We start from the raw sequence: 26,170 nt of genomic DNA, 5'->3' as shown, positions 1-26,170 counted from the left end.
CAGGCACCCACATACTATCGGTATTAGAACGGCCGATACATAATTACAAATTCAGTAGGATTAAAAGAAAGCCAAAATAAATATTCATCATCATCATCATGGCTGCATTTTCAGTATTGGCGAGAAGTAGTCGTTTGTCCACTAGATGGCGCATCGTTGCAGTGAGACGTAATTTTGTTGGAAGTTAAAAGTGGGTTGGAAAAAACAATGGACGCTTCATACAAGGACTGTAATTTACCGCAGCGAACATCTAATAAGAATAGGACGATGTTCACATGAAGTGTAATTCCCATTTCTTCTTGAAGCCGAAATAAATCTGAGGATGTTTATCGGACATGCTTGGTTTTTACTGCAGGTACGTTAATCTTGTAATATCAATAAGGACCTAGGTAATGTTACCGTTAGCGTTGGTTGAGTGATGGAGGCATTTGATTTATTGCATTTGTAGAAAACTATAAATGCGGTTATACCAAGCAAATGTATAGCAGCACTGTTTGTATCTTTCGACTGTCATTTATTGCACGTGCTACAAAATCATTCTGTGCAATGGAAGATTTACCAACGTTACACCGGTCTGATACAGTTTTGCCTATACATGCGTGAGACTGAGACGCCTGTTTATTTTGTTTTAAGTGCGTGCAGGGTGTGAGAGGGGAATCAATGTGCTTTGATTACAGCTTGGTAGTTGTAGTCTGTGAAATTAAAAAGCACGTGTGTGTGAAGTATCCAAACAATGACACCTTCATTTCATTATGGCTGCTTTAGCAAAACACCTTAAGCTACTGTGTAGTGGGTCCCATTTAGAAGTGGCTACTTCATTCGCGCTTTCCTTGACTCATGGAGCTGCGTGAATGTTATTACAACTTTTCGCCACGATATGACAGTTTAAGTCCGCTTGATACTGTAAGGCGTAAGCCATTGGTTTCCAAAGGAGATTTTATTTGTGTCGCCAGTATAGCCTATTGACAATTTATGTTGTAAATAGGCCTACCTTATAATCCTACCTGTAGCTTAGGGAAGCTAACAGCTTTCTATTAGGATCTAGTTTGTTAGTTACCGTTTTGTCATAACTCCCTGATGCATTTTTGCATTTAGAATAGCCAGAGCGTGTATATCTCAATCGGAAAATTAAACAATATCGGGTGCCTATGGATGAACCCAGCCTGATCTGCCCGCTATTTATTTTTTGATTTCTTAAAAGATTGAGCTTGGTCTGATGAAAGCCAGACTAGCCATGGACCTCAGTTAAACAATGCAAGGGAACATGAATCAGCCTATATTTGCACTAACAATAACGGACAAAAGCTCTTCAACTTTGGCCCGTTAAAATGTGTATGAACAGTCTAGCGACGCATTTCATCAAGGCCCATTTGGACATGTCAGTTATTTGCACCACTGGTTAGATGTAAAACAGCATTTCGTTTCAGACTAGGCTACTGTTACTTAATTTGTGCATTAACAATAACATTTCAGACTACTGTTACTTAATTTGTGCATTGACAATAAAGTATTACATGAACTAAAGATGACTAAAATCTTATGTAGAAGAAGAAACATTCACAAAAAATCCATCCATCCAAAAATGACCTTTGTTTTTGATAGCTGTTGAAAACGGCATGGAACTGACAGAGATGTTTTTGTTTAAAAATACATAAAAAATAAATAAATAAATAAATAAATAAATAACATTATGCTGATACCTTTTGCTTTTCCCAAATACAATGTAGCCTACAGGTGTAAGTGACCTTTCATCAATCCAGTTGCAATGGATGAACTGTGATGAACTGCCCTACTTGTGATTGTTTAGAGATTTTAAAGGTTTTATAACAATGCTACATCTTCTTTGGCTATTCTACAATCTATTCACCTTTTCAGCACCAGTAGGCTACTTTCTGTACAGCCGCACACACACACTCAGGCATGCCAAACAAGCATACACAAAAGTTTCAAGAGTGGGGGATGGAGTAAAATATGGAGACAAATTGAAGTGTGATTTATTTTCGCGGAACGGATGTACAGGACTGAGCGGCGGTCATATTTTGTACCGCTATGCGGTACATCTAGTTTTTTTCACACATATACAAAATATTTCTACAGGTACGAAATTTCTTTGCATATGCAGAACTCCTTTTGCACAGCTGCAAAACTTTATTACACATGTGAACAACTTTTCACAAGCTCTCAATATTAAAGACCCTATTTTGACTCCATAATTGGACTGCTTTGAGTGAAGTGCACTTGCGAGTTGCGTTCCTTCTGTAATTTATTATACTAGATGCTCTTCACACTGAAAACAGTGGCAGTCCTAGTTTGTAGCCTATAGCCTAACATATTTTTTTGGAATCAATTTGTGGTGTGATTGACATCAGACTCATTAGCTAGTTAGTTGTGCACTGTTTCCCACTCAGTAGTAAGGTAACAAACAGCCTACTCCGATGATTTCTATTTTTCTTTTGCCAATATTCTTGTCGCCCTCCCAGAATTCTGAATATCTTTGCTCGCACACTGTAGGAACTGTAACGTGATTAATGACACGTTACACCCAACTCTGCTCAGCTACGACTAGAGAAAGAATCTCGCGTGTGTAAGTTCCACGTTGGTCTACCCCATAAACTGCATGGCAGTAGGCTATTTCTATTTATCTATAAAATTACCACATGCGTTTGTTCAACTTTATGAAGCAGAATTACGCAGGCTATTTACATTTTGTTTCAGCCTGATAAGATATATAAACTCACGCTATTGTATTATCATATGTGTTTGGTAATGGCTCAACTGTCTCTGATTGTTCTACTGACTTGAAATGACTCGGAAACTGCGTCATGGAAGCAGTAAGTCAAGTCACATCAAAAATAGTAGTGGCAGAACTCCCAAGTGACCCCTTGTGGTTGTTTGTGTAAACTGCAGTTTGTGCCATTTCTGCCGAGAAAACGGGGTGAGTGATTCATGAAGGAACCCGTCCAAACTTAACTGCGTCAGCGACCGCATTGCGACCTCCAACGTCTCGCTCTAATGACAGCATTTGGCGCGTAGGATTGGACGTGATATATCTGTTATTTTGGAGGAGATGTCCCAGGTTCATTTCCTGACAGCAGACACTCTCCATGTGTGCCATGTCAGTGAACATAGGGACACAACCCCCACATAAGCACCACCGATTGTTTTCTGTGCACTCATATATACCTAAAACTCCCACTGCTCTTACTGGCTCAAAAGCATAGGCAATTTGATGCCTGTCCTCATTGGTGGGTCTATCCCATTCGTCCATATCCATTTTGTTGAGGCAGTAAGCTAACTGTGAGGCTATGACAGCCGCTATGTAAACAGCATAGCATGTTGTACCAACCATTCTTGTGATGTCATCATTTTCTGAAAACAAAGATGGCGGCTCACAGCTGAAATTAATGCACCTTGTTTTTGCTTTATTCTGAATAACGACTCATATGTCTGACTTTATTTGTATTTATGGCATATTTAAATATTTAACTAGTGCTATAGACATCTGTTTTATTTGACTGCTTCATTTCCACTTTAAAGTCATGATTCGATTCGATTTTTTATTATTAATCTTTTTTTAATATTACTATTAATGCATTCCTTACTGTTTTTTTTTGGCCTTTTCCCAATCTGTTTGGGGGGCTTTTATTTTGAAACCGCTGTTTATTTTGAAATCGTTCCAACCACAAGGTAGTAAACAGAACAAACATTAAAAACACAGACATGAATATAGTGAAATGAACACAGAATGATAATTTAAACTTCCACACCGGTGCTTTCAGTGTAGCAAGAGGAGCTTTGAATTCAGTCGGTTGATGCTTTTTGTTTTTTAACTGGCTCAGCCTAAAGTTGGAGGAGTGTTGACATCGCAGTTTAACACGTGTGTGTTAATGTTTTTGCGTCTTGGCATACATGCTGGATGTGACATTGGGGGTGTGGCTACATCGTCAATTCTACCTTCGATCAATTTCAAATTAAAATCGAAATCGTGACACCCCTAATAAAAATGTAGGCCAACACTGCCACACCAGCAAGCACATTAGGCTATATTTCAGCCCTACATTTAATTAATTATGCAAATTTGTGCACTTAAGTTTATGTGATCGCCTACTGTAGACAAATACCCTCCACACATTGAAATCCTGATTAATGTAATAATCTGATCAATTACTAATCAGTTCTTCTTCAACTCTGTCGGTTCATCATGACCAGTATCTTTATTGCGTGTTTAATTCCTGCAGCTTTGTTGCGCCGCACACACCGTCTAGTAAGATGCAATGCTGAAGTAACAGGGCTGTAGCTTAAAGAACTCCAGTAGGCTACCGCAAACGCAAAATGCCATCCAGCTGCAAACCTGCGCCTACATAATTTATTGGCACACTCACTACTGACAATGTAGAATAGGCTACAAAGTTGGTGTGCATGACAGACTGAAATATTTTCAGACCATGCATGACTAAACAACTGATTAAAAGGCTAATGCACCAAACATAAGCTGACAATTATAAAAAAACGTTTTATTTATCCAAGTGAATCTAAACGTAATTAAATTGGTAGCCTATTTTCCTGGCAAAGCACATAGCCTAGGCCTACAACGTTGAATTTAAAAGTTCAACCGAAGATAATTGGGCTTTCTGAAACAAGTTACTCCCCCCTCTCCCTACTCCTTTCCACTGTTTGTGTGTTCTACGGTAATGGATAAAGCAAGTCGAATGAGTAGAGGAAGGGCAGAGTAGCTCCTTTCAGAAAAAGCCGATCTCTGGTCTCCATGCGACAGACACAAGGAAGTGTGCAACATGATCTGCCCAAACGCGATACATTTCTCAGTTGAATTGCAATGGGTGAAGAAAATTTCCATGACTTTTGACATGTTTTTTGTTTTCCAAAACTATTCCAGGCCTGGAAATTGTCATTTTCAAAACGTACAAACCCTGTATAATACCGATATATATTGTATATCGCCATTTAGATATTCGAAATACTGTTGTCACTGATCCTGAACATATTCACAGCACTCATAAAAGTGAACTTACCCAACACCACTTAATGTTATCGCAGCCCAGTATATTGCATCAACAAAAAGCCTCATATCGGAGACTCCAGTCAAATTGGTTGAAACTAAAGAAAGAAAAAAATCTAAATTAGTTAAGATTTCTCACAGTATACAGTGAGAAAGCATTAGGGCTGTTGCATTATGCGATTCGAAACCGAAATCGCGACACTCATATCCACAAACCTGTGTCGCGGTGTGGCAGAATCGCGACACACCCTTTCTAGTGTTTCACACAGTGCTTTGCAGCTTACGCAGCCGCATAAGCAACACACATCTCCCGCTTTACTTACCGGTAGCCTATGTATGTATGTATGTATGTATGTATATATACTTTTTTGATCCCGTGAGGGAAATTTGGTTTCTGCATTTAACCCAATCGGTGAATTAGTGAAACACACTGCACACAGTGAACACACAGTGACGTGAAGCACACACTAATCCCGGCGCAGTGAGCTGCCTGCTTTAACGGCGGCGCTCGGGGAGCAGTGAGGGGTTAGGTGCCTTGCTCAAGGGCACTTCAGCCGCGGCCCACTGGTCGGGGCTCGAACCGGCAACCCTCCAGAGTGCTAACCAGTGGGCCACGGCTACTACTACTACTAATACTACGCTGTCCAAATATAAATAAATCATAACTTCTCATGACAATCATAACAAAAGTTTCCCAAAAGAGCCTGTTCCAAGGAGAACAAGTATTACCTTGAAACTTAAACACACATGGGGAAACTGAACAGTCCAACCAGTAGACTATAAGATAGCCAACTATGCTACTTTGTTTACAATATTTCCAAGCTTCAACCAGACAGCTGAATTAAAGAGGTAAAGTTGTAATAGAAATAGAAGGCCTAGGCTATAGGCTAATCTGCATAAAGTGTGCTGTCATAATATCAGAAATGAAGTATTCTCTTTTTATATCAGGATATAAAATAATACTATTAATACTATAATAATAATATAATATTATATTATATTATAATCCTCTGGTGTTCCAAGGTAGACTATATAAATGTTATTAAATAACCGTGGGTCAAAGATCGTGATACACCTACCTCACAATTCGGTTTGTATCACTACAGCCCTAGAAAGCATTGAGAATACTAGTCAAAAGTGCACACAGTGTTGGCTTTGTTTCTTTTCATTTCTACCTTGAACATTAATACTAAAAACAAAGTGATTGAAGACTAACCATATATTTGCTATGCAGATGCCAGATTAATATTGTATCTGTTTAGGCAGATTAGAGGGCAAATTCTGTTTGTATGATGGGTCACTTTTGTATGCGCATCAAATTAGATGTACAAAATGGTGTGCTTGTGTAAATGTATAAGTAAGGGAAAATGGACAATACGGTGTCTGGGTATCAGATACAGAAAACCTGAAGTCAAATTTGACACCTTCTCAACATTTTTACAATCTCAACACCACCAACAACAAAAAGAAAAAAACTTACCATCTGGGAACAACTGTAGCCAGTTGAAAAATCTTTGACAGTTTCTCAAGTCAGTACTATGAGCGCCTGTACACACATCGTGGTACCTGTTGGGGGGGGGGGGGGGGGGGGGGGCAATTACTATTGAGACAGTATCAATGACAATAAATTGTAGTGGATGTACTGTATTATTAAACAAGCAAAGCTAAGCCATCAAGGTGTCTAATCAGCATAAAAACACTGCTGTAGTCAGGGTGCGATTTGTGGGGAGGGTGGTGGTTGTAGGCTATAGATACATGTCATTGTTAAAATAAATCTTCAAAACGTAACACAACTGGAGGAATTTTTGGATCAAAGGAACATGGTCTGCCAAGTCTCCACATTTAGATTTGCTTTGGATATGGGAAACGAACATACATTAATCTTGACAAACTGATAATTTTGTGTTTTTTGGAGTTGAAATTTGAAGATTTTTTTTAAGAAAATGATGCGTGTTCTCCTCAAATGTATTAATTATATTTTATATCATGTTGAAGGGCATGATTACATTCTCCTGATTACAATGGTGGCTATATTTTATCTCTGTCATGTAGCATAACCACACAATAAGTATTTTTGTGCCACAAGGGGCAAGGGCACTGAGTATGAACCAGATTGCATGTAGGCTATTTTGAATTTGTTTCCTAAGGTTTTATTCTGATTAATTTGTTCAGGGAATATGTAGGCCTAGGTCTAAAGTTGAAGAATAATTTACCTGTTATCACGTAGACTTGCGTTGAGTAGCCTAACGTTTAGGCCCAGTGCTATTTATTTTCGCATTATACATGAGTATGACTAAATGTAGCCTATTTTATTTGAAAAATAGCCTAATCATGTTGGAAATATGTGTTTTAATGGTGTCATTCTTTATATTCCCTGCCTATTGTTGTTTTACTGTATGTACACACCGCCGCCGACTTGAGCTTTACAATTACAGGAAGTCATTAAGTTTCAATGGAAGCCGGCTTCTCTCAGCGGCAAGAAGCTGCAAATCCATCGGCGTCGCATTTTGGGTGTGTTGAGCAACCAGAGCGTCAAACAGAAAGTTGAAACTTGGTGAACTTTATGGTAATGAGCTATGATGCGGTTCAGCGGCAAATAACCGGCAACCAATTTAAAATGAGGTGTACAATGACCATCATTTAAAATTGAGGCAAGCCCAATTTCAAATTTTTATCGCTTATTGATAATGTAACGTTTAGGCCCTGTGTCCACCAATCGCATATGTTTGCGCCGATGGCGGCTATTTTCTATACAAATCCTATGCATTCACAGCGCTCACCGCCCTCGGCGGAAAAAAGCCCTCGGCGCTGACTGTTTGTTTCCACAGCACTCAGAGAGCTGAAAGTTGAAATCTGTTCAACTTTTAGAACAGCGCTAGGCTCGTCAATGTCACTTCTCTCTTGCTAGCAAATTGAAATCAAGGAAGGGGCGGGACCTACACTGTCAACAACGTTGGTAGTGGCAGATGAAAACTCGAACAGCCATGTACTATGTAACTAAATATTAAACCACGGCTGCAAACCTAACGTAATTTACAAAGCCTAGAGGGATGACCTATTCTATTGTAATGCCAAATGAGCTCCTCATTTGTCTTTCAAAGTAATATTTTAGTGAGTCCTGAACAATTGCTGTCATTTCAGTTAGCTAGCATTAGGCAACGTTCCAAAAAGACGTGCTGGTAACATATAAACACTGGACCAAAGCACCCTGAAAATGAGGTTAAGGACGCTTTTAGCACAAAAAAATGGTGGATTGGTGACAGGCCCTTAATATCAAATGAAGTTAATTTATGCAGGGATACATTATCCCAACGGTTCTTTTAAAATGCAACATATAACTGTGGGCGTCTGAAATACCTCCTAGCTGCTCCTAGGTTCAAGCTGCCAAAACTGAGCTTCCAGAGTGTTTTTTCCAGGTTAAGTGGCAGTGTGTATAACTCTAAATTAGAAAAAGTTGTGACGTTGCAAATGAAATGCAAATAAAAACAGAATTTGATAATCTGCAAGTCTTGTTAACTTATTTAGCTGCAAAAATGATGCAGACAACATATCAAATATTGAAAATTACATATATGACTATTTCATGGAAAATATGTTCATTTTGAATTTCATGCCAGCAACATGTTTCCAAAAAAGTTGGGATGCGGTCAAGAAAATGCTGGAAAAGTTGTGTAATGATAAAGAAAACAAAAGGAGGAATATTTTACAACTAATTAGGGTAACTGGCAACATGATTGGGTATGAAAAGAGCATCCCAGAAATGCAGAGAAGTAAAGATGTAGGTATTCATCATCTTTGTGGACAAATGATGAAACAATATAATTATAATGCTTCTTAACACGAGTGCCAAAAACACAATATTGTGTTGTTTGCTCCCATGCGTTGAGTGCCAAAAACGCAATATTGCGTTTGTAGCTTTTTTTTCTCTAAATTCCGAAAATAGACACTCTAACACACCTTGTGTGCGATTTTGGGAACTCTATGATGAATAGAACTGAACTAGATGATGATCGAAAACTCATGAAAACGGACAATCTGGATATTTTATCTAGACATTTTATCATAACTCGGCTTTTGATGGTTGCCGCTTTTGGTCGAATCAGTGGCGCATGCACGTCAGGTAAAATTCAGGCCATTTATTTTCGTGGGTTTATCACTAGGTGGTAGTCTCGCCAGGTCACTTCCCGGAAACATTACATGCAACACTTCTCAGGTGCTGAAGGGGAAAATGAAAAAGTTGAAGAAAAAGATATTGCAGCAGGTGCGTTTCCGCTAGATGAGTCCACCTTTCTACTAAGACAAGATGACTCTGACCACGACAATCAGGGGAGACCAGGATCACCACACAATCAAGGAAGACCACACGCCAAGTCAAGAACAATAGAAAGAGTGACTGACCACCGTGCTGAGGAGGGAGTTCCATCTCCACCACGGGCCGGGCCGAGCAGAGTGGGTGATAGGCCGAGTCGCGCTTGCAAGAGGGCGATAGCGACACAGATGTTACCGATCAAGAGGAGGAATTATGGAGCCCGACAGCAGTAAAAATGTGGTATTATTGTTTTAGCCCCCCACCCCCCACCCCCCCGCACACTCTAATGTGTCATAAGAGTGACAGGCTCAAACAGTGCATATTTCATAAGACGCTATATCTTCATTTCTAGAAAAAACAGGGATTTTGAGCCACTGTCCCTGAACTAGCCACTGTTTAGCTTGGGATTTGAGGAACAGTTCTTGGGGAACTGTCTTGTAGGCTACTGTTCAAGTATGACATTTACATGTTTATGTGAAAATTTTAGGCTAGCCTACTTAATAAATGTGGCATATTTGAAATAATTTATTTTTCATTAGTGAATGTCTATTTCTAAAATGATACAGGGTTGAATCAAAGTAAAGTTTTTAATGTCCCGTATCGACAGCAAGTAGCCTACACTATCATAATAACAGGTTAGTTGTAGCTAGTACAGGAGAAACTTTTCAATTAATAAAAATTAGAGGTGAATATTGGTATCGGCATCGGCAATCAGCCAAAATGAGCTTGTAAATATTGCCATATTGGATATTGGTTAAAATTCAATATCATGCATCCCTAGTTTTAAGGCTTTAAATTTAAAGTTTAAGACCCCGCAGGAACACTGTGTAACAGAGGAGAATGGGTGTGTTTTTTCATCGTAAGGTATGGCTTGCAGGGCTCACTGCAGCCCAAAATAATTGTTGTCCAGCGCTGAAAGTCCCCTCATGACATTTCTACTACTCACTGGCTACGGACATTCTTGGACATATCTTACATGGAACGGTCGTCAGCAAGAGTAAATAATGCTCAGCCACGTACAATATTGATATGGGAGAACTTGATATCTAACCTGAAATACCTGATGCTGATTTAACCATAACCTGTCTGTGACTGCCTTAATACTATGTTGGGAGGTGTGGGAGGAGGAGAGTGGTGGTGGAGGGTGGTATAGTGGTTGGGGGGGGGGTAATATTACTTATGTGTGTCTATATAACATGTTATTTGATGTATTTGATTATGTTTTTGACAATAAAAAATGAATAAGAAAAAAAAAGACTTACCAAAAACATGCACATAACTGAATGCAAATAACAATAATACAAAAGGAATTGAGGGCTGTCAAATGTATTTTGTTGGTGTCTGGTTCCTTTGCAAATGAGGCTGCATGCAACACAAACATATCACTCATGTAACATATTATATCACTTTACATTAAAATATAAATGATGTATGTTGTAGCCTATGATGTCACAGAAGCATCAAGAAAACTTACCTGTTATTCTGAACAAAGTCAACACCCTCAGACAACAATTTAATTTCAAAACAAATAATGCTGAATTTGCCAATGCCAAGCTTTCCAGGGGAATCAAACCACACACATCCACAAGAAACCAAGTGCGCAAATACCTTCTCCGAATCAGTTTTGCATCTGTGATTACTACACCATTTTCTTCAAACCCGATACAGAAACGTGAAACAATGTATAAAAAATAAATAAGATCAAGGCCATATTTTATCGTATTGACTGACTGCAAAGTGCCATTGAAAAAGACCTATGAGATACAACAGAAGATTATTAACCGCAAAGTATTTGACAATGGTATTCTCAAAGTCATTTAGTATAAATTAATCTTTGAAATTAAATTGGCTTCACTTACCTGAAACATTGAGATGGAAAAAGCTATTAATGATGTTAGAGCAATGAACAGATTCCATAGTCTCACATTGTGAGTTTTTGGGGAAAGTGCTGAAGCACTAGTCTTTGAATACGCATCTTCCCAAGAACCCTCCTTTATGTTATACATGTACTCGAACCCCATCTTTCAAAAGATTCTGGAAAAAACTCCACAAATCTGTCTGAAAAAGAGGAAAAATAAATGTAGTGTTTATAAAGTGTTTATACATTTTCTGTCTAACTTACCTTTATGGGTTACCTGGGTGATGTTTAGAAACATTTGAAATAAGTTGATATACGTAGTGAATTCTAAAAATGCAATGTATGAATAGTGAATTATATAAAATGTAACATTTTGTAATGTGCATTAGATTGGTGAGATGAAGACTGATACTGCGCAACGAACTGTAACAAAAAAAAAACGTTACAAATATACAACTGAAGAACAATCGGACTCGTAGGCTCAGGTGCTTTAAACACCATGTCCTATTCTCCACACCTGACCATATGCATTTGTCATTGTTTACAGACCTTACTGTCCGTATTGACCCTAGGCAGATGGGTCAGGCCCTTGAGTCGTGGATCTGCTCGAGGTTTCTTCCTATATGTATCTCGAATTCTAGGGAGTTTTTCCCTCGCCCCTGTTACCCATGGGCCTTCTTTCTTTCTTTTCTTTTCTCCCTCTTTTCTTTTTCTCTGATTGCCTACATTCTGTAAAGCGCCATGATACATGTGTAATGTTTTGGCACTATATAAGCACAATAAATTGAAATTGAATTCCCTTCAGCCTGTCCGTTTTAGGCTAGTCGCTAGTGAATAAAAGTTGTGCATAGTGCATAAGGATATGTGGATGCAATTCATTATGTTTTCTATGTCATTAGATAAAATAAATGTTCAAAAAACTAACAAGTCGAAGACAATCTTTCTGGGATCAAGTGTTGACATGACCTGAGCTAGCAGGATATTTACCAAGGAGCTCTTTCCAGATGTAAAAGTTTGCTATGGTTGCGAAGCCTATTTGTGTAAGCGCAAAGTGGTTCTCTCTCTCGCTCTCTCTCTCTCTCTCTCTCTGTGTGTGTGTGTGTGAGTGTGTCTGCGTCTGCATGAGGCTATGTTCAATTCAACTCGGTAGTTGATCCGTCCGGTCAATAGCACCGCATTCACGCCACTTCATGATTGTATTAATCATGAAGTGATTAATCATGATTAATATATCAGACAGGCTGTAAAAGTGTATGCGGGAATTTCTCGCATTATGATGGCTAGAGTTGCGGGACTTGAACAAAATGATGCGCAATGCCCGCAATCCCGCAGTGAAATTTAAGCCCTGTGCTACAGTATATTGTTATACATGCACTTCGAAGCAGTCAAAGTTTGTGAAAACATGCACATCAGAGGACCGCTTTACTAAGGTAAATACAACAGTTTAATTGCTTTACTCAGCAGTTTGTTTGTAGTGCTGCCGCAATTATTCGACTTAGTCGATGTAATCGACCATGAAAATGAGTCGACTGCAATTTTTTTAGTCGAGGAGTCGTTTTCCGCCTATTTATTGGTCTCCTGTCTCACTGTAATTCAACTCCACACCAGTCTGTGCGCTGTGCGTGCCCTGCTGGTTAATCTGCTATTCTCTTTCTGTGCCAATGCACGAACATCTCAAACGAAAACACACAGGAGTTGTTGACGATGCACCCACAGAGAAGAATAAGACAACGTAAGTATATGATTATTAATGAAACGGCGAGCTAGTCTGTACTGTTTATTAACTTTTGAGAAGTAGCCTACAATGAATGTCTTTGGATGTTAAGGGCGAGAGGCAAAAAACTCCACGACGCGCTGCGGAGGGGAGTTTCCTCTGCCCAAGTAGCCTACATTAATTAATTCTGTAAAAGGACACCTCGGCGGCCGTTTTCCCGCTTATCGCCCGGTTGCCACTATAGCACGCAAAGGAAACAAGCGGTTCCGTTTAAAAAGAAGCCGACTTGTTCAGTTAGTGGTACAACTTTCTTTGGCCCTATAACAGCATGGACAGTTAGCTTGTTTACAGTTGATTTCATTGTTGCGAAGCCTAGGCTACTTCCAGGCTCAGTCGTCTACCGTCTCAACTATGGTTGTTATAGTAGGCTAACCATTCATAATCATTGATATGGAACGGTGATTAAACTTTTTTTTTTTTTTTTTTTTAAACCAGATCAACGTGTCCCGTTATTCAGAATTAATAGCCAACCCACTCGACAATCAGAAAATAGTATTTCTTCTCTCCGGGAGATAATCTAATTCAAACCCTGCCGTGCATGCAAGTGTAGGCTAAACGTGAGCAGCTGCGTGCCTGCCTGCTTTTAGCGCGATTCATTATTAGGGGGGGAGCTAATGGAAATGCATACTTATGCTTAGCTTGGTAATACATAAAACAGGTTAGCAACTATGGTTTTGGGAAATGCACCCCCTGTCTACATCAGTAGGTTAATTGTGTATTTTTCTCCTCTTTTGTCAGTTGCAGGCAAAGTAGTCTGACTGAATTCCTTCCAAGGAAGGACTGCACGCCACAACTTGCAGCAATACTCACTGACAGTATCCTGAAAATGATAGTGAGGGATATGAGACCACTGTCCATAGTTGAGGGTGAAGGATTCCAGAACATGGTGGCAACATTCCAACCTGGCTACATTCTACCCAAACGCACATGTTTCACCAACATGATGGAGAGGAAATATGATGTGCAATTTCAGCAAACCAAAGATGCCCTGTCCTGCTGCTCCATGATATGTCTGACAACAGATATGTGGACAAGTATGGCCACAGAGGCATACTTAGGCCTAACCTGCCACTTTATAAATGATGAATGGGAGCTCATGAACTTCAATTTGACCACCATGCCACTTCAAGAGAGGGACACAGCCGTAAATATCGCATCATGGATTGAAACTGCAGTTGCCAAATTTGAAATCCCTCTGCATAAAATACTCGCCATAGTTCATGACAATGCAGCAAACATTGTATGTGCCCTCAGAATCCTAGAAGAAAAACATGGGATCTCTTCCGTCCGCTGCTCTGGTCACACACTGCAGCTAATTGTGAACCATGCTATGAAGCAGAATTCCCATATTCAAAAGGCCATTGGTGCTGCAAGGTCCCTGGTGGAGCACTTTGACAAGAGTGAGGTTGCCAGCAATAGCCTGAAGGTAAAGCAAAAACAAATGGGACAGCCAGAAAACAGCCTCATTCAAGACGTAAGTGTGAGGTGGAACAGCACGTATTATATGATCAGACGTCTGCTGGAGCAAAGATGGCCTATAACTGCATGTTTGTCTGACCCAGGGGTCACAAATAGATCAAAGCATTACCTTGACCTCAAGCCAGAACAATGGAGCCTCCTGGAAGAGCTTGAGAGAGCTCTAAAACCCTTCGAATGTGCTACAGTGTACCTAAGTGGGGAGTCATATGTGACTCTCTAGCCTACCCCCACTCATTAAAGGGCTTCTAAAAAGTGCACAGACCACTTCTTCATTTGAGATTCCCCACATACTGGCATTTCAGAAAGGTGCAGAAAATGAAAAAACTGATAGGTGGCAGAATGAGATTGAATTCACTGAAGACACCCCAAATACCAGCCTAATTGCTTCTGCTCTTGATCCCAGATTCCGCAGGCTGAAATTCATATCTGCAGATGACATCTTGAGAATGCAGGGAAAGATTCTACATCTTGCACTTGAAGAAAAGCACAAGTCTGTAGTACAGCAGCCCATAACATCCAGCAGTTCTGCTGACACAAGTGAAAAGGCCCCTGTGTCAATGTTAGAGACATTGCTGGGGTCAGACTCGGATGAATCACCCCACCAAATGGACAGTGAGGATGATGAAACTGATGATACAGGGCTCTACCCTAACATTTTTTTCCAGGAGCACTTGTGCGCCCAAGTTAAAAAATTTAGGAGCACAGACAAAAATTTGGGCGCACAGTCACTGTACTTAACTTACACATAATCTAACATTACACTGCAGCTAACAGTTGAATTCCTTGAATTTCCCCTGGGGATCAATAAAGTATCTATCTATCTATCTATCTATCTAACAGTTAAACATGCCAGTGCACCAATTGCGAATATTAAGAATGACTGACAACATTTAGGCTACAGGAAACAGGATTTTAAAGATCAGTGCCTACTTTATTTTCAGTCTGTTCATTCAATGCCTACTTTATTTTCAGTCCGTAGGAGTCAATTGCCGAGTGTGGAGTAACACGCTCTGGAAATTCACAATTTCGTCGCCGTTTTTTTTTTTTTTTAAATGGCGACGAAATTGTGAATTTCCAGAGCGTGTTACTCCACACTCGGCAATCGACTCCTACAGACTTTCCCCTAAAGACGAAAGCTGCAGCAGCAACAACAAGCGGAAAGGTACTGGCTTGATGAAATTCATTCTGGACTCTCTATCCGACCACATAAAGACCTCGGGATACTACTGTTTGGCCTTAGGGACCCTCTACTCACTACCACGTAAGTGTAATGTTGTTTGGAACTATAGAAGAGGTATAAAAATAGCGTTTTGTAGCAGCGAAATGACTTGCCCTGGTCATTTCCAGGTTAACGAGTTTTGACTAAAAACGGTAAAATCGAACTTTCTCAAAACACATCCGAATGACATGATTTTGATGTCAACTCAACGTATGTTGAGTAATTTTTTTATATTTTGATGGCCCATTAAAAGTAGGCCTATCCTTTACGCCTATCTGCTTTTCTCCTTCTTTGTAGGCTAATCATATAGGCAAACATATTTTAACAGCCCATTTCAAATAATATTATCTGACACTTGTGTAGTCTATCTTGTCATAGACAGAATAAGCATTAAAGGTTGAATCAGCGATAGCGGGGATACGTCACTTCTGTTGATGTTCAAACAAAACAGAGAGCTAGCTCGCTACTCTCTCCCCCTCCCTCCCGTGCAATTAAAACTCTCCTAACAGGATATGCAGGAATCATAGAGTTGAATTTACTACTTTTTACTACCTTTTTTACTACCTCCACAATATGTTTTACTACCAACACGACATCAAACAGCAGCCCTTTTTTTTGGGGGGGGGGGGGGGTGCAAAGCACCACTTACTTCTTGCTATAAGGTATAAATCATAAATATTAGGTACACTAATAATTTCTAATTGTGATCATTATGTATTGTCATTGTCAACGACAATGTAGTGTCGAGTTTCAGTTGTCCTTACCTTAACCCTAGCCCTTGAGTTATCCTAACCATAGCCCTTAGCCCTAATAAGGTGAATAATAACCTTGGCACTTTGTGAGATTGAGGCTTGCCCACCCCTCTCTCATATCAGGATGACCGCAAGAAAAACGACTAGGCAACTCAAGACTAAAGTGAAGCGGGTGCGAGTTTTATTTACAGTGCAGTAGCAGTGATTAACAAGAGAGAAAACAACAACTGAGAATAAACGGAAAACAAAACCGGCCTCAATCAGGCAACACAAATATAACTACAACAAAAGACTGTTTAGAGAACGATCACGATCACACTTTCTCTTGCACTTACTTCACTGCACTGCACAGCACAGCACAGCACAGCACAGCACAGCACAGCTTCACAGCACAGCTTCACAGCACAGCACAGCTTCACAGCACAGCACAGCACAGCTTCACAGCAAGCGTGCTTTCCCCTTGCTCTCTCTCCCCCCAAATGAAAACCCCTGCCCTTTTGAAGGGCTCACAATCTACCCGAGAGCAGTGATTGGACAGACAATAAACCAATCCGAAAATGGCATTACAAAAACCTTTAAAAACACACATTTGGAAGTACATACAAATTATCACAATATCCCCAGAAAATAGCTTTTAAAAAGTAGAAAACATACATCCCATATTTACTTATTTTAGTATACTGTATGCATGAAATAAAGCTACAAAACAATTACTCACATATTACGTCACCATGACAACCAAAGTTTGCGCCACTGAACCGGACAGTGGTTAAGAACATTGGTTCCGCAAGGGCTCCGGTTTCCCCACGGACCATTCTGATGGAACACCCATTGGCAGCGGTGAGTGAGAAATGTTTGTTTGTAGTGCAGTGAACTATTGTGTTGCGAGTGGAATATGGGACGAGACAACTGGTACCTGCGTTGCTCGCAACGATGGTAAGTACATGTTTTAACTGAGAAATGTGTGTGTTTGTGACATGTGCATTTTCGCGATAGCCGCGCTAAAAGGAAAAAGTTTGAATAAGGTGTGTAGGAGATGCTAACAGGTGTCTGGGTCTATGTGTGTGTGCGGGAGTGTGCTGGCGTGTCAATGGGAGTGTCTGTGCGTGTCGGGAGGTGTGTGTGAGTGTAGAAAGGATGTGTCGCTGGCGTTTTGGTGAAAAATGTCACTACCACACATCTTCATTTTTCACATTCTTAAAAACAAATGACACTAAAAAAAAACATGTGTGGTGAAAAATCAAGAACAAACACCATTTTGTCTATGGGACAAATGAATGGAGAAATCTTGGAAGTTGAATTCTGAGAAATGCCCAAGTTGCCCAAAGGGCAAACAAACAACTTTTACTTTGATAACCCTATAGAACATAGGTCAACCTTTTGGCAATTAGACTAAAAATTGCACATTTTTCGAAATTTCGCCAAAGTTCATGTGTTAGATGGCACCCCTAAATCTCAATGGAATTACTCAAAACTGTGCAAAAGTAATTTTTATGTTAATTGGAACAAAATGCAATGCCAGCCAAATTGATATTTTGAAATTAAAATTTCCCATTCAAATTTGATGCACCCTAATACACACTGAAAAATATTTTTGGTGGATAACTTCGCTGATTTGGCTTCACAATATTTAAAAAAAAATAGGTCTATGGGACATTGGAGCTGCTCTTCGATAGGAACGCAACCACTTGGGGCGCTGGTTTTCACTTTCCCTCCCTATTGCATGGTTCTGGATGATCACAGTCAGATGGCAGCGCCACCGTCAGCTAAAGAAGTTCAGCTTCCAGCTGAAGTAGCCTAGTGCAAACTGAGAGAGTTGCATCCTAACGGAGTGAGCGTAGCCTATTTTCTTAGCTGTTATCAGAGTGATAGGCTAGCCTACATCTACTGCTCCTTTGCTACATGAACAAATATTATCAGATGAGTGACAGAAGCACCGGACATTTGACCAACAGGCCCTTATGATAAACGCTGCTCTGGTTCCTCTGGTAGCCTGCGGTAGGGCCTAGATGACGTGAAAAAAGCGAGAGTCGCCAAAAAGCATCCCTGCATCCCCGCCCCTAAAAACCTCTTCGGATCTGCACGATTCATATAAGTCACCCAAAGGAACGTGAAGGGAGGCACCGAAAAGCGCGCTGTTTGCATCCCTGTAATATCAACTGAGCCAAAAAGGCGAAAATGTTGTTGGCGTCGCTGATAGGCTGTCAACCACGGAACTCTACAAAGTTTACTTCTACGTCATTGCTATCAACTCCGACTCACTCAGGTCCTGTTAGCACATATTTTTAATTAGGCAAGATGAAGTTAAAACATGTAGACACAAATATTAAGCAAAAAATGTAAACTCACTCATATAAGCTTATATTGAGGTGGTGATGGAAACATTTACTACCAAGTCAAATTGCATTTATTGCCTTTTACCTTTCAAGGGCCTTAATTTTGGTAGATTCTTTTTACTACCTTTTACTACCGCGCAGACACCCTGTGTAAGGTTCATTTATCAAATGTTATTTTTAAGTATTAAAAAACATCGTTTTAGAATTTTCGAATGAAATGGTTGGTAATTAGCACGTTTACGATATATCAGTGTGCTGGGCTGGTGGTGGGTGCCCTATTTCGACTTGGCACATCAACAGGCCTATTCACACCAAGAACGATAACGATAACATAAATAAATATTGTTCTCATTAATATGAATGACGACGTTCACACATAAACTATAATGATAACGACACGAAGAACGATATCATTTTAACCGTCACATTCATTAACACAAGGAGAGACTTTGTTTATCGTTGTTCAGTGTTTGCTTCTATAACGCAGAACGCTTCAACTGGAGCTTCAAGCGGTTTTGAACACGCAGTCTCAGCTCTTCGAGTTACTGTACAATGTCATTTGTGGCATCGGAACTCCCCCTATTACTGCCGGTCCCGTATTTCCGCGTACTAGCATAGCATAACATAACAAGCACATACTGTAACTAGCATAGCATGAACCCTAAAATCTATGGTTGCTACAAGCGGCACATCCATGAATTTATTTACTTAAAGTGAACAGCATGTTATTTTATGTCAGCTTACATAAACAAATAAAAACTCCTAGTAGTCCAGTCATTTTAAGCCAAAATAGGGGTCAAGGTTGAACAAATTGCAACACAAGCAAACTTAACTGATTTTGAATCCTCAGTATGTCCTGATTAAGGGAAAAAAAGCCCCGAAGATTCCCGATAGGGGAAAGTTTAAAAAAAGACCCAAATATACCCTATTCATGCGCCTATACAGTATTTTTCTCACGTGAATAGGGAAAAAAAATTAACCTTCACATATCACCATGAAAATTACTGAGTTGATTACTTACATCAAGACAAACAACAAATGTATTATAAGTTTTTTGAAATTGTTTGTTAACATGGGCAAACAGGGCATAATGTAATTGGGTCAAAGATGTGACGCTTGCTTTTTCTGTCCGACTGAACTTTTTACCAATTCATAAACATTAAAATGAATAAAATTATAACATGTATGTCTACAACCTCCCTTATACATATGCCCACTCTTATTTCTTTAAAAAATAATTGGCTATTGGTCATTTTCTGCCATCTGAAGTGTGAAAACATCATGTGGGGCGACCGTCCGGCCTTGACTTCTGTTTGGACAACTGGTTTTAAATCAAACTAAAATAATTTAAATATAATCCTTACCCTATTTGGCATAATTTTAAACTTGTTTTCCATTGATTGACAAAGTTATGAAACATTTGTACACACATTTCAATCATAATAAACAAACAAATATTGTCCGAAGATGTTCATTGTCTGAAATATCATCTGGGGCGACCATCAAGAAAATACAATTAAGGGACTTTTATTTTGACAATCATCTCAAAGAGGATGTTGCATCAGCCAGCCTCATGGTGAGGGTCCCACAGAGACAACTAGCAGGTGAGTAGTCACTCTCATTTTTACAAACAAATCCTCTTTAAACTGCTGCAGTGTATACGTCACATTTTGATATCATGTGGGGCGACCAACCTAAAACTGTAAATATTAAGTTCTATACGCAAATTTTTATTTTTAATGTAAATTTGTCAGTGATATGTGGTGAGAAGAAGCTAGCTTGGGTTCTATAGCTAAGCATTAGCCTGTTATACTTGATTAAACTTGAAAACATCATCTGGGGCGACCGAGCATCATGTGGGGCGACCGCCACTGATTGCTTAGATGATAGAAAACACATATCATGTATTTGTAGTTTCTGTATGCAAATGTTTTCATTCATTATATGCATTTAGTTGTTTTAAATAACTTTCTACATTTCACCACATATTTTTTCTAAATTTCAATAATTTCCATCCTACTTCAGAGAGGACTAAGCTTACTTCTTTTTGATTATTATGTTTTTATCAGAGAAATGTGTGAATATTAAGCATTCATTCTACTTTTTCCAATTCCTTTTCTAACTCTGTGTATGTTTAAATATACTTTTTTTCTAGATGGCCCCACTAACAATCAAAGAAAAGACTGCTCGCTACAGGCAGCGGATCAATGCAGATCCTGTAGCAAGAGCTGACTATCTTGCCTAATATCCTGACTAGGGGTAGCCTGGGTGTTCCCATGCTGCCTTGCGCGCAATTTGATTCACGCTGCTAAGGCAGCCTGGAGACCATGGAGCAAATTTTCGCCTGAGATAGGGGACCAATCACAGAACAAGGGGGAAAGCAAGACGATGATGAGCTATGCACAGACGCATTTGATAGACATCCATGGCACCCAATAAACGGATCTGGGCATTTTTTTCAAATACGAGAAAATTAACGTTTGGTTCCCAGACCACGTCTCATTGAGAAGTGGTGGCGCTAGCCAGGCTAGACTAGGGGTGGGCAATATATATCGTCTGCGATAATATCGTGATTGTTGTTTTAACGATGTGCAAATTTACATTAGAGTATTTAAATTACTTATAGGGAAAAAAACACTCAAAATCACGCATTGAAACCCCATACATTCACTAAATCCAGGAGGTGTATGCAAGAGAAGCCCCGTTGCAGCAGAGCAAGTGTCACATGATCGCTAGTGGGTCCACGTTGTCACACGCAGGCTTAATGTTTATTTTGTGTAGCGAGATCCAGACGTAACCTACTTGGGATTTTGTGCAGCTACTTCTGTTCACTTAGCATTAATGAGACAGTCACATTTTTTCCTACATGGTATTATATGGAGAGAAAACATTTGCCTTTGAGTATTTTAATAGTCAGTTGTAAACAAAGAACTCTTCTCATGTAACCCTTTTGTAAATGGACTTAAGTTCGCTCTAAATATCTATGTGTATCGATTATGCTAACCGTTAGCATCTCTATGGGATTTCTCATATACATTAGTCATAAGCTAACGCATTAGTTTCTATTCTGTAACTTGGAATGCTAGCCTACATGATTTCTCTTAACCCATTTACTCCTAAAATGCCTGCTAAAAACGCCTATAGAATCCTATGGCATTCTAGACTAAATAACCTTATTTAGAAAACATACTAAAAATTGTCAACGTCTACCAAAATGTAATATCTAAGCCTCTGTAGCACCTAGAAACATGAAATAAAAAGCATGCTGCGCTACGCAGCATCCAGCGGGAGGGTCAATGTTGCGTCATGCAGCATCCAGCGCGAATGGGTTAAAACAAAACATCGAAGGAAATAACTTAGATGTACTCTGTTGGTCTGCTTAGTTTTACAGTGAATCCTAAGTAAAGGTTTTTGAAAGGAACTTCAGCTTCAGACTTTCTCTTGGGAAACTGTTAGGCCTAGTCATCTTCTTTAATGTAGCTGGCTAGACCATGCCATTGCCACACAAGTGGGCAAAAATGGAAATGTGTCATGGATGCTGATTCTTCATAAAATGTCATTAAATGTGTTTTAACTATCAAAATCATTGAATGGTCTTAATTGCCTGCTGTTAATTCTGTAGTAAATTAAAAAAATAATGTCTGTCCATTTTGGTTGAAATATAATTCATTGGTATAACATGAATAAGTGGATACTATAGCTACACATTTTAAATCAGTTTTATGGATTATATGAGTAAAAAAAATATGTAATTGCTTTATGAGGGTGACACTGCCATTATAGATAAAAATGTATTTAACATCATTTGCAATAAATGAAAGGACACATGAGTATATCTTTCTTAAACAGTTCAATTAATTACTGATACTTCTTAAAATATAACTCATGTAAAGGAAATCTATTAATTTTAAGATAAATTATGGTCGCCCCAAATGACTTTTTTAAGGTCGTTGCCCTATTCATTTGAGTTTAAAAGCACTAAAATATCTTTGTTTGAAGTTTTCACACACATGCATGTGTAGACTACACTCCAAATGTTCAGAAAATAGCTAAATATATTATTATTTCAAGTATTTTAAAAATGGGCCTCTCAAAGGCCTTATACGTCATTGACCCAATTACGTATAGTTAATTTGTATACATACCACAACGGAGCTAATAGTCCAGGCAAAGGTCTGACCCAAAACTAATTGCAACAGAATTTATTTTCACATTTTAATATTTCAATTGGTGATCTTTACACCATAGTAAAAGACCATGAAAATCCAGTTGGTGGAAATATGTTAAAATGAGGGTTGTTTTATGCATTATTCTTCAGCAAATACTGACAAAACTGTAATTAGAATGTTGTAGAATACACATTCTAAAGAATATCTGACTCCATCCAACTTAAAGGTGCGATTTGTAGGATTGTTACCGAACGTTCTGTAGGCCAAAATCAAAACACTGGTGAACGTTCTCAAGACTACCAGAAGCGAGCCTCTTCTGGGTTGCCAGATGTAATGAAGACTTAGCTAGTTGACCTGCAGCTGCTTTAACGTTTCTCCAACCATGTCCCAGCTACACATAACGGAAACAGTGAAAACAAAAAATACCTCTCTAACCAACGTAACATATTTAGCTGAAGTTAGCGATGCAGATGAAGTTTAGCCTAGGCTGTTGTGGAGAAATATGGCCAGCTCTGCATCAGACTTGATATTCTTCGTTTGACCAAGACGTCACCATCTCAGGAAGCTCCTCCGATGTCCACTTAATTTGTTTCTTGTTTTAATTTTGGAAATTAAAATTTGCCTGCCTCTCGTGGGCGTTCATGACTACTGACAGCTGTTGACAGTTGGCCTTTGCTAATTTGGCAACCCAAATAGGACGACGCGCTAGCCCATTATTAATACACTATCCTAGAATTAATCGTTCAAAACATAAACGAAAAGTCCAAGAAATTCCGCCCCCGTAACTCATTTTTTTTCATGGGTTTTACAGGGTTTTACGGGTTAGAGTAATGTTGTCAAATAAGCCATTACTTCAATTCATCGTGTTTCCTTACTCTCTGACAACATATGGGGTGTGTTCGAAACGGGTAAAGTTGCTGCCTTTTAAGATATCTAACTGGGGAGCAAGGCAGCAAGTGTGGTTCGAAACCGAAAAAACAAATTCTGCTGCCTTTTAAGATATCTTAGAATTCCCAAATAACGGTAATTTTTGAAGGCAGCATCGATGCACACTTCATGCTGCCTCCTACCCATAATCCCTTGCGGCAACGTCTGAAACAGCTGTGAAAGGTAAACAAACATGGCGGATGACATCGGTAATGGCTGCTGAATCTGTTTAAAATGTCATTTGTGTGATCTTATTTTGCTTAGATTTGCAGATTACAGATTAGAAATAAACAATTTACTATCTGATTATGCCATTGTTGTAACCATTAATAGCGTCCGGTCTGATATATCAGCCGGCCGTAAAACTAATTTATACCGTTAGCCTGCTAGCTTACGTAAGCTAATTTAGTTTAACGTCAGGCCTTTGCTAACGTCATACCGTAGTGTTAACCAAAGATTCTAGAGTGCTACGCTCATTTTTAAAAGATGCATTTAATCCAAAGTCATGTCTAGTGAGACAGCTCTCTATGTAGGGAGGGAGGCAGTAGGCAGCTGTCTCCCGTTTGGAACACACCCATGGTGATCATTTTTGGAATGGTTACAGTTTATTTTCCATTATTTCCTACATACTGGACCTTTAACATGGAATTTTAGAATCTTGCATTGTTGAGGAACATTTTTTTATTTTCAAAGAGTGAATTCCTTTGGCTTATTTCATACTGGTTTGTTGCAAAATTGGTGTCTATTTTTACATTGTGGCCCTTTGAATCAATGGAAATGGTTGTTGAATCTTTAAATAGAGCCAAGTGGGTTTTTGCATGTAAGTGTTCCACAAAGTGTAATCTGTACAAACACATAGTTAGGCATTATTCAGCCTAGGAAAGTGGTTTTGGTGTTTACGTAATCTGATTTAGAGGTCACTGAAACAGACAGTATATCACACTAAAGTATCAGTCCATCATTTTGCAAGTCTTATAGTAATTGACCTCTTGCCCAGGGGTTGACTGATATACTGTCTGTCCAATCAGAGGGGCCTGTATGATGCACCTTTACTTTGCACAATTTTTGTCTAAAACAATAATCGGACAGCACAGTATGTTTATGTTAGTGAATACAGGAAAATTGTGAAGGCAAAGTTGAAGATGGACATGATAATGTCCTAATTCGACAGAAGGGTGCAGATGGGATAACTGCAGTTAGCCTCCAAGTGTGACTATTGTTGTGACATCTGGCAAAAATGCTATACTAATAAATATAGTTTAAGATTAATAATTAACAATGCATGGATCATGGTTTTACCAAAGTCATAGAACAGTCAAAACTATACATATTCTAAAAGTATATGCACTGTACATGAAATATAGCATCAATCAACTTATGTCCCATCTTCCTCCATACCATGCATAACACATACTCCTCTATTCTGTATAGGCGAATCAAGTGAACAGCTGATACATTTTGGCCTGCACTATTAAGGGAAACAAATTAAACACCCTAAACTATATATTTTCTGAAAGCATATACCCTCCGGAGGAGATATAACACCATTTAAGACATTTCCCATCTTCCTCTATGCCATGCACAATACATTGCCCTCTATTCTGTAAAGGCGAATCTAGTGTAAAGTGGATACATTTTGGCCTATACTGTCCAGGGAAAACAAATTAAACACCATTATCTATATATTTTCTATAAGCATATACCTTCTAGATGAGATATAATACCAGTTAAGACATGTATTATCTTCCTCCATGCCTTGGACAATTTGTTTGTCAAATGTTGCAATTAGTTTTGGGTCACTATACATTAGCTATACATAATTACATTATGCCCTGTTTGCCCATGTTAACAATTTCAAAAAACTTATAATACATTTTTTGTTTTTCTTGATGTAAGTAATCAACTCAGTAATTTTCATGGTGATATGTGAAGGTTAATCTTTTTCCCCTATTTGTGTGAGAAAAATACATAGGCGCATGAATAGGGTATATTTAGGTCTTTTTCTAAACGTTCCCCTATTGGGATTCTTCGGGGCTTTTTTTTCCCTTACTCAGGACATATTGAGGATACAAAATCAGTTAAGTTTGCTTGTGTTGCAATTTGTTCAACCCTTTCTCCTAAAATGACTGGACTATAGCCTACAGTCCATAAACAAAACCATGCTTGTCACAATCACAGACCTAGGCTACTACATAGTAGCCTACACAATACACAGTTCCACTGGGGATCAATAAAGTATCTATCTATCTATCTATCTACAAGTCAGACGTAGGCTAGCATACCCACAACAGGTTCTCACCAGGTTTGCAAGTCTCTGCAAATAGTTTCCA

General features: G+C 39.0%; 1 protein-coding gene across 6 annotated transcripts in view; it reads right to left on the bottom strand.

Moving 5' to 3' along the window:
- The window catches only part of LOC121710087, a 324,103-nt gene that overhangs the window by 282,542 nt on the left and 15,391 nt on the right, over positions 1-26,170 (bottom strand). For all 6 annotated transcript variants that reach the window (XR_006032094.1, XM_042093995.1, XM_042093993.1 and 3 more), the window contains exons 2-6: positions 11,186-11,384; positions 10,801-11,080; positions 10,589-10,688; positions 6,498-6,583; positions 5,031-5,115 (exon numbers count right to left, since the gene is read on the bottom strand). Coding sequence is in view for 5 of the 6 variants with exons in the window: in XM_042093995.1 (XP_041949929.1) it covers positions 5,031-5,115; positions 6,498-6,583; positions 10,589-10,688; positions 10,801-11,080; positions 11,186-11,347 (713 nt within the window). In the remaining variant the exon portion in view is untranslated. The remainder of the gene's footprint in view (positions 1-5,030; positions 5,116-6,497; positions 6,584-10,588; positions 10,689-10,800; positions 11,081-11,185; positions 11,385-26,170) is intronic.

Source organism: Alosa sapidissima, chromosome 5 (assembly GCF_018492685.1).
Source record: "Alosa sapidissima isolate fAloSap1 chromosome 5, fAloSap1.pri, whole genome shotgun sequence".
Classification (NCBI taxonomy): Eukaryota; Metazoa; Chordata; class Actinopteri; order Clupeiformes; family Clupeidae; genus Alosa; species Alosa sapidissima.
This window is presented reverse-complemented; position numbering and strand designations above follow the sequence as displayed.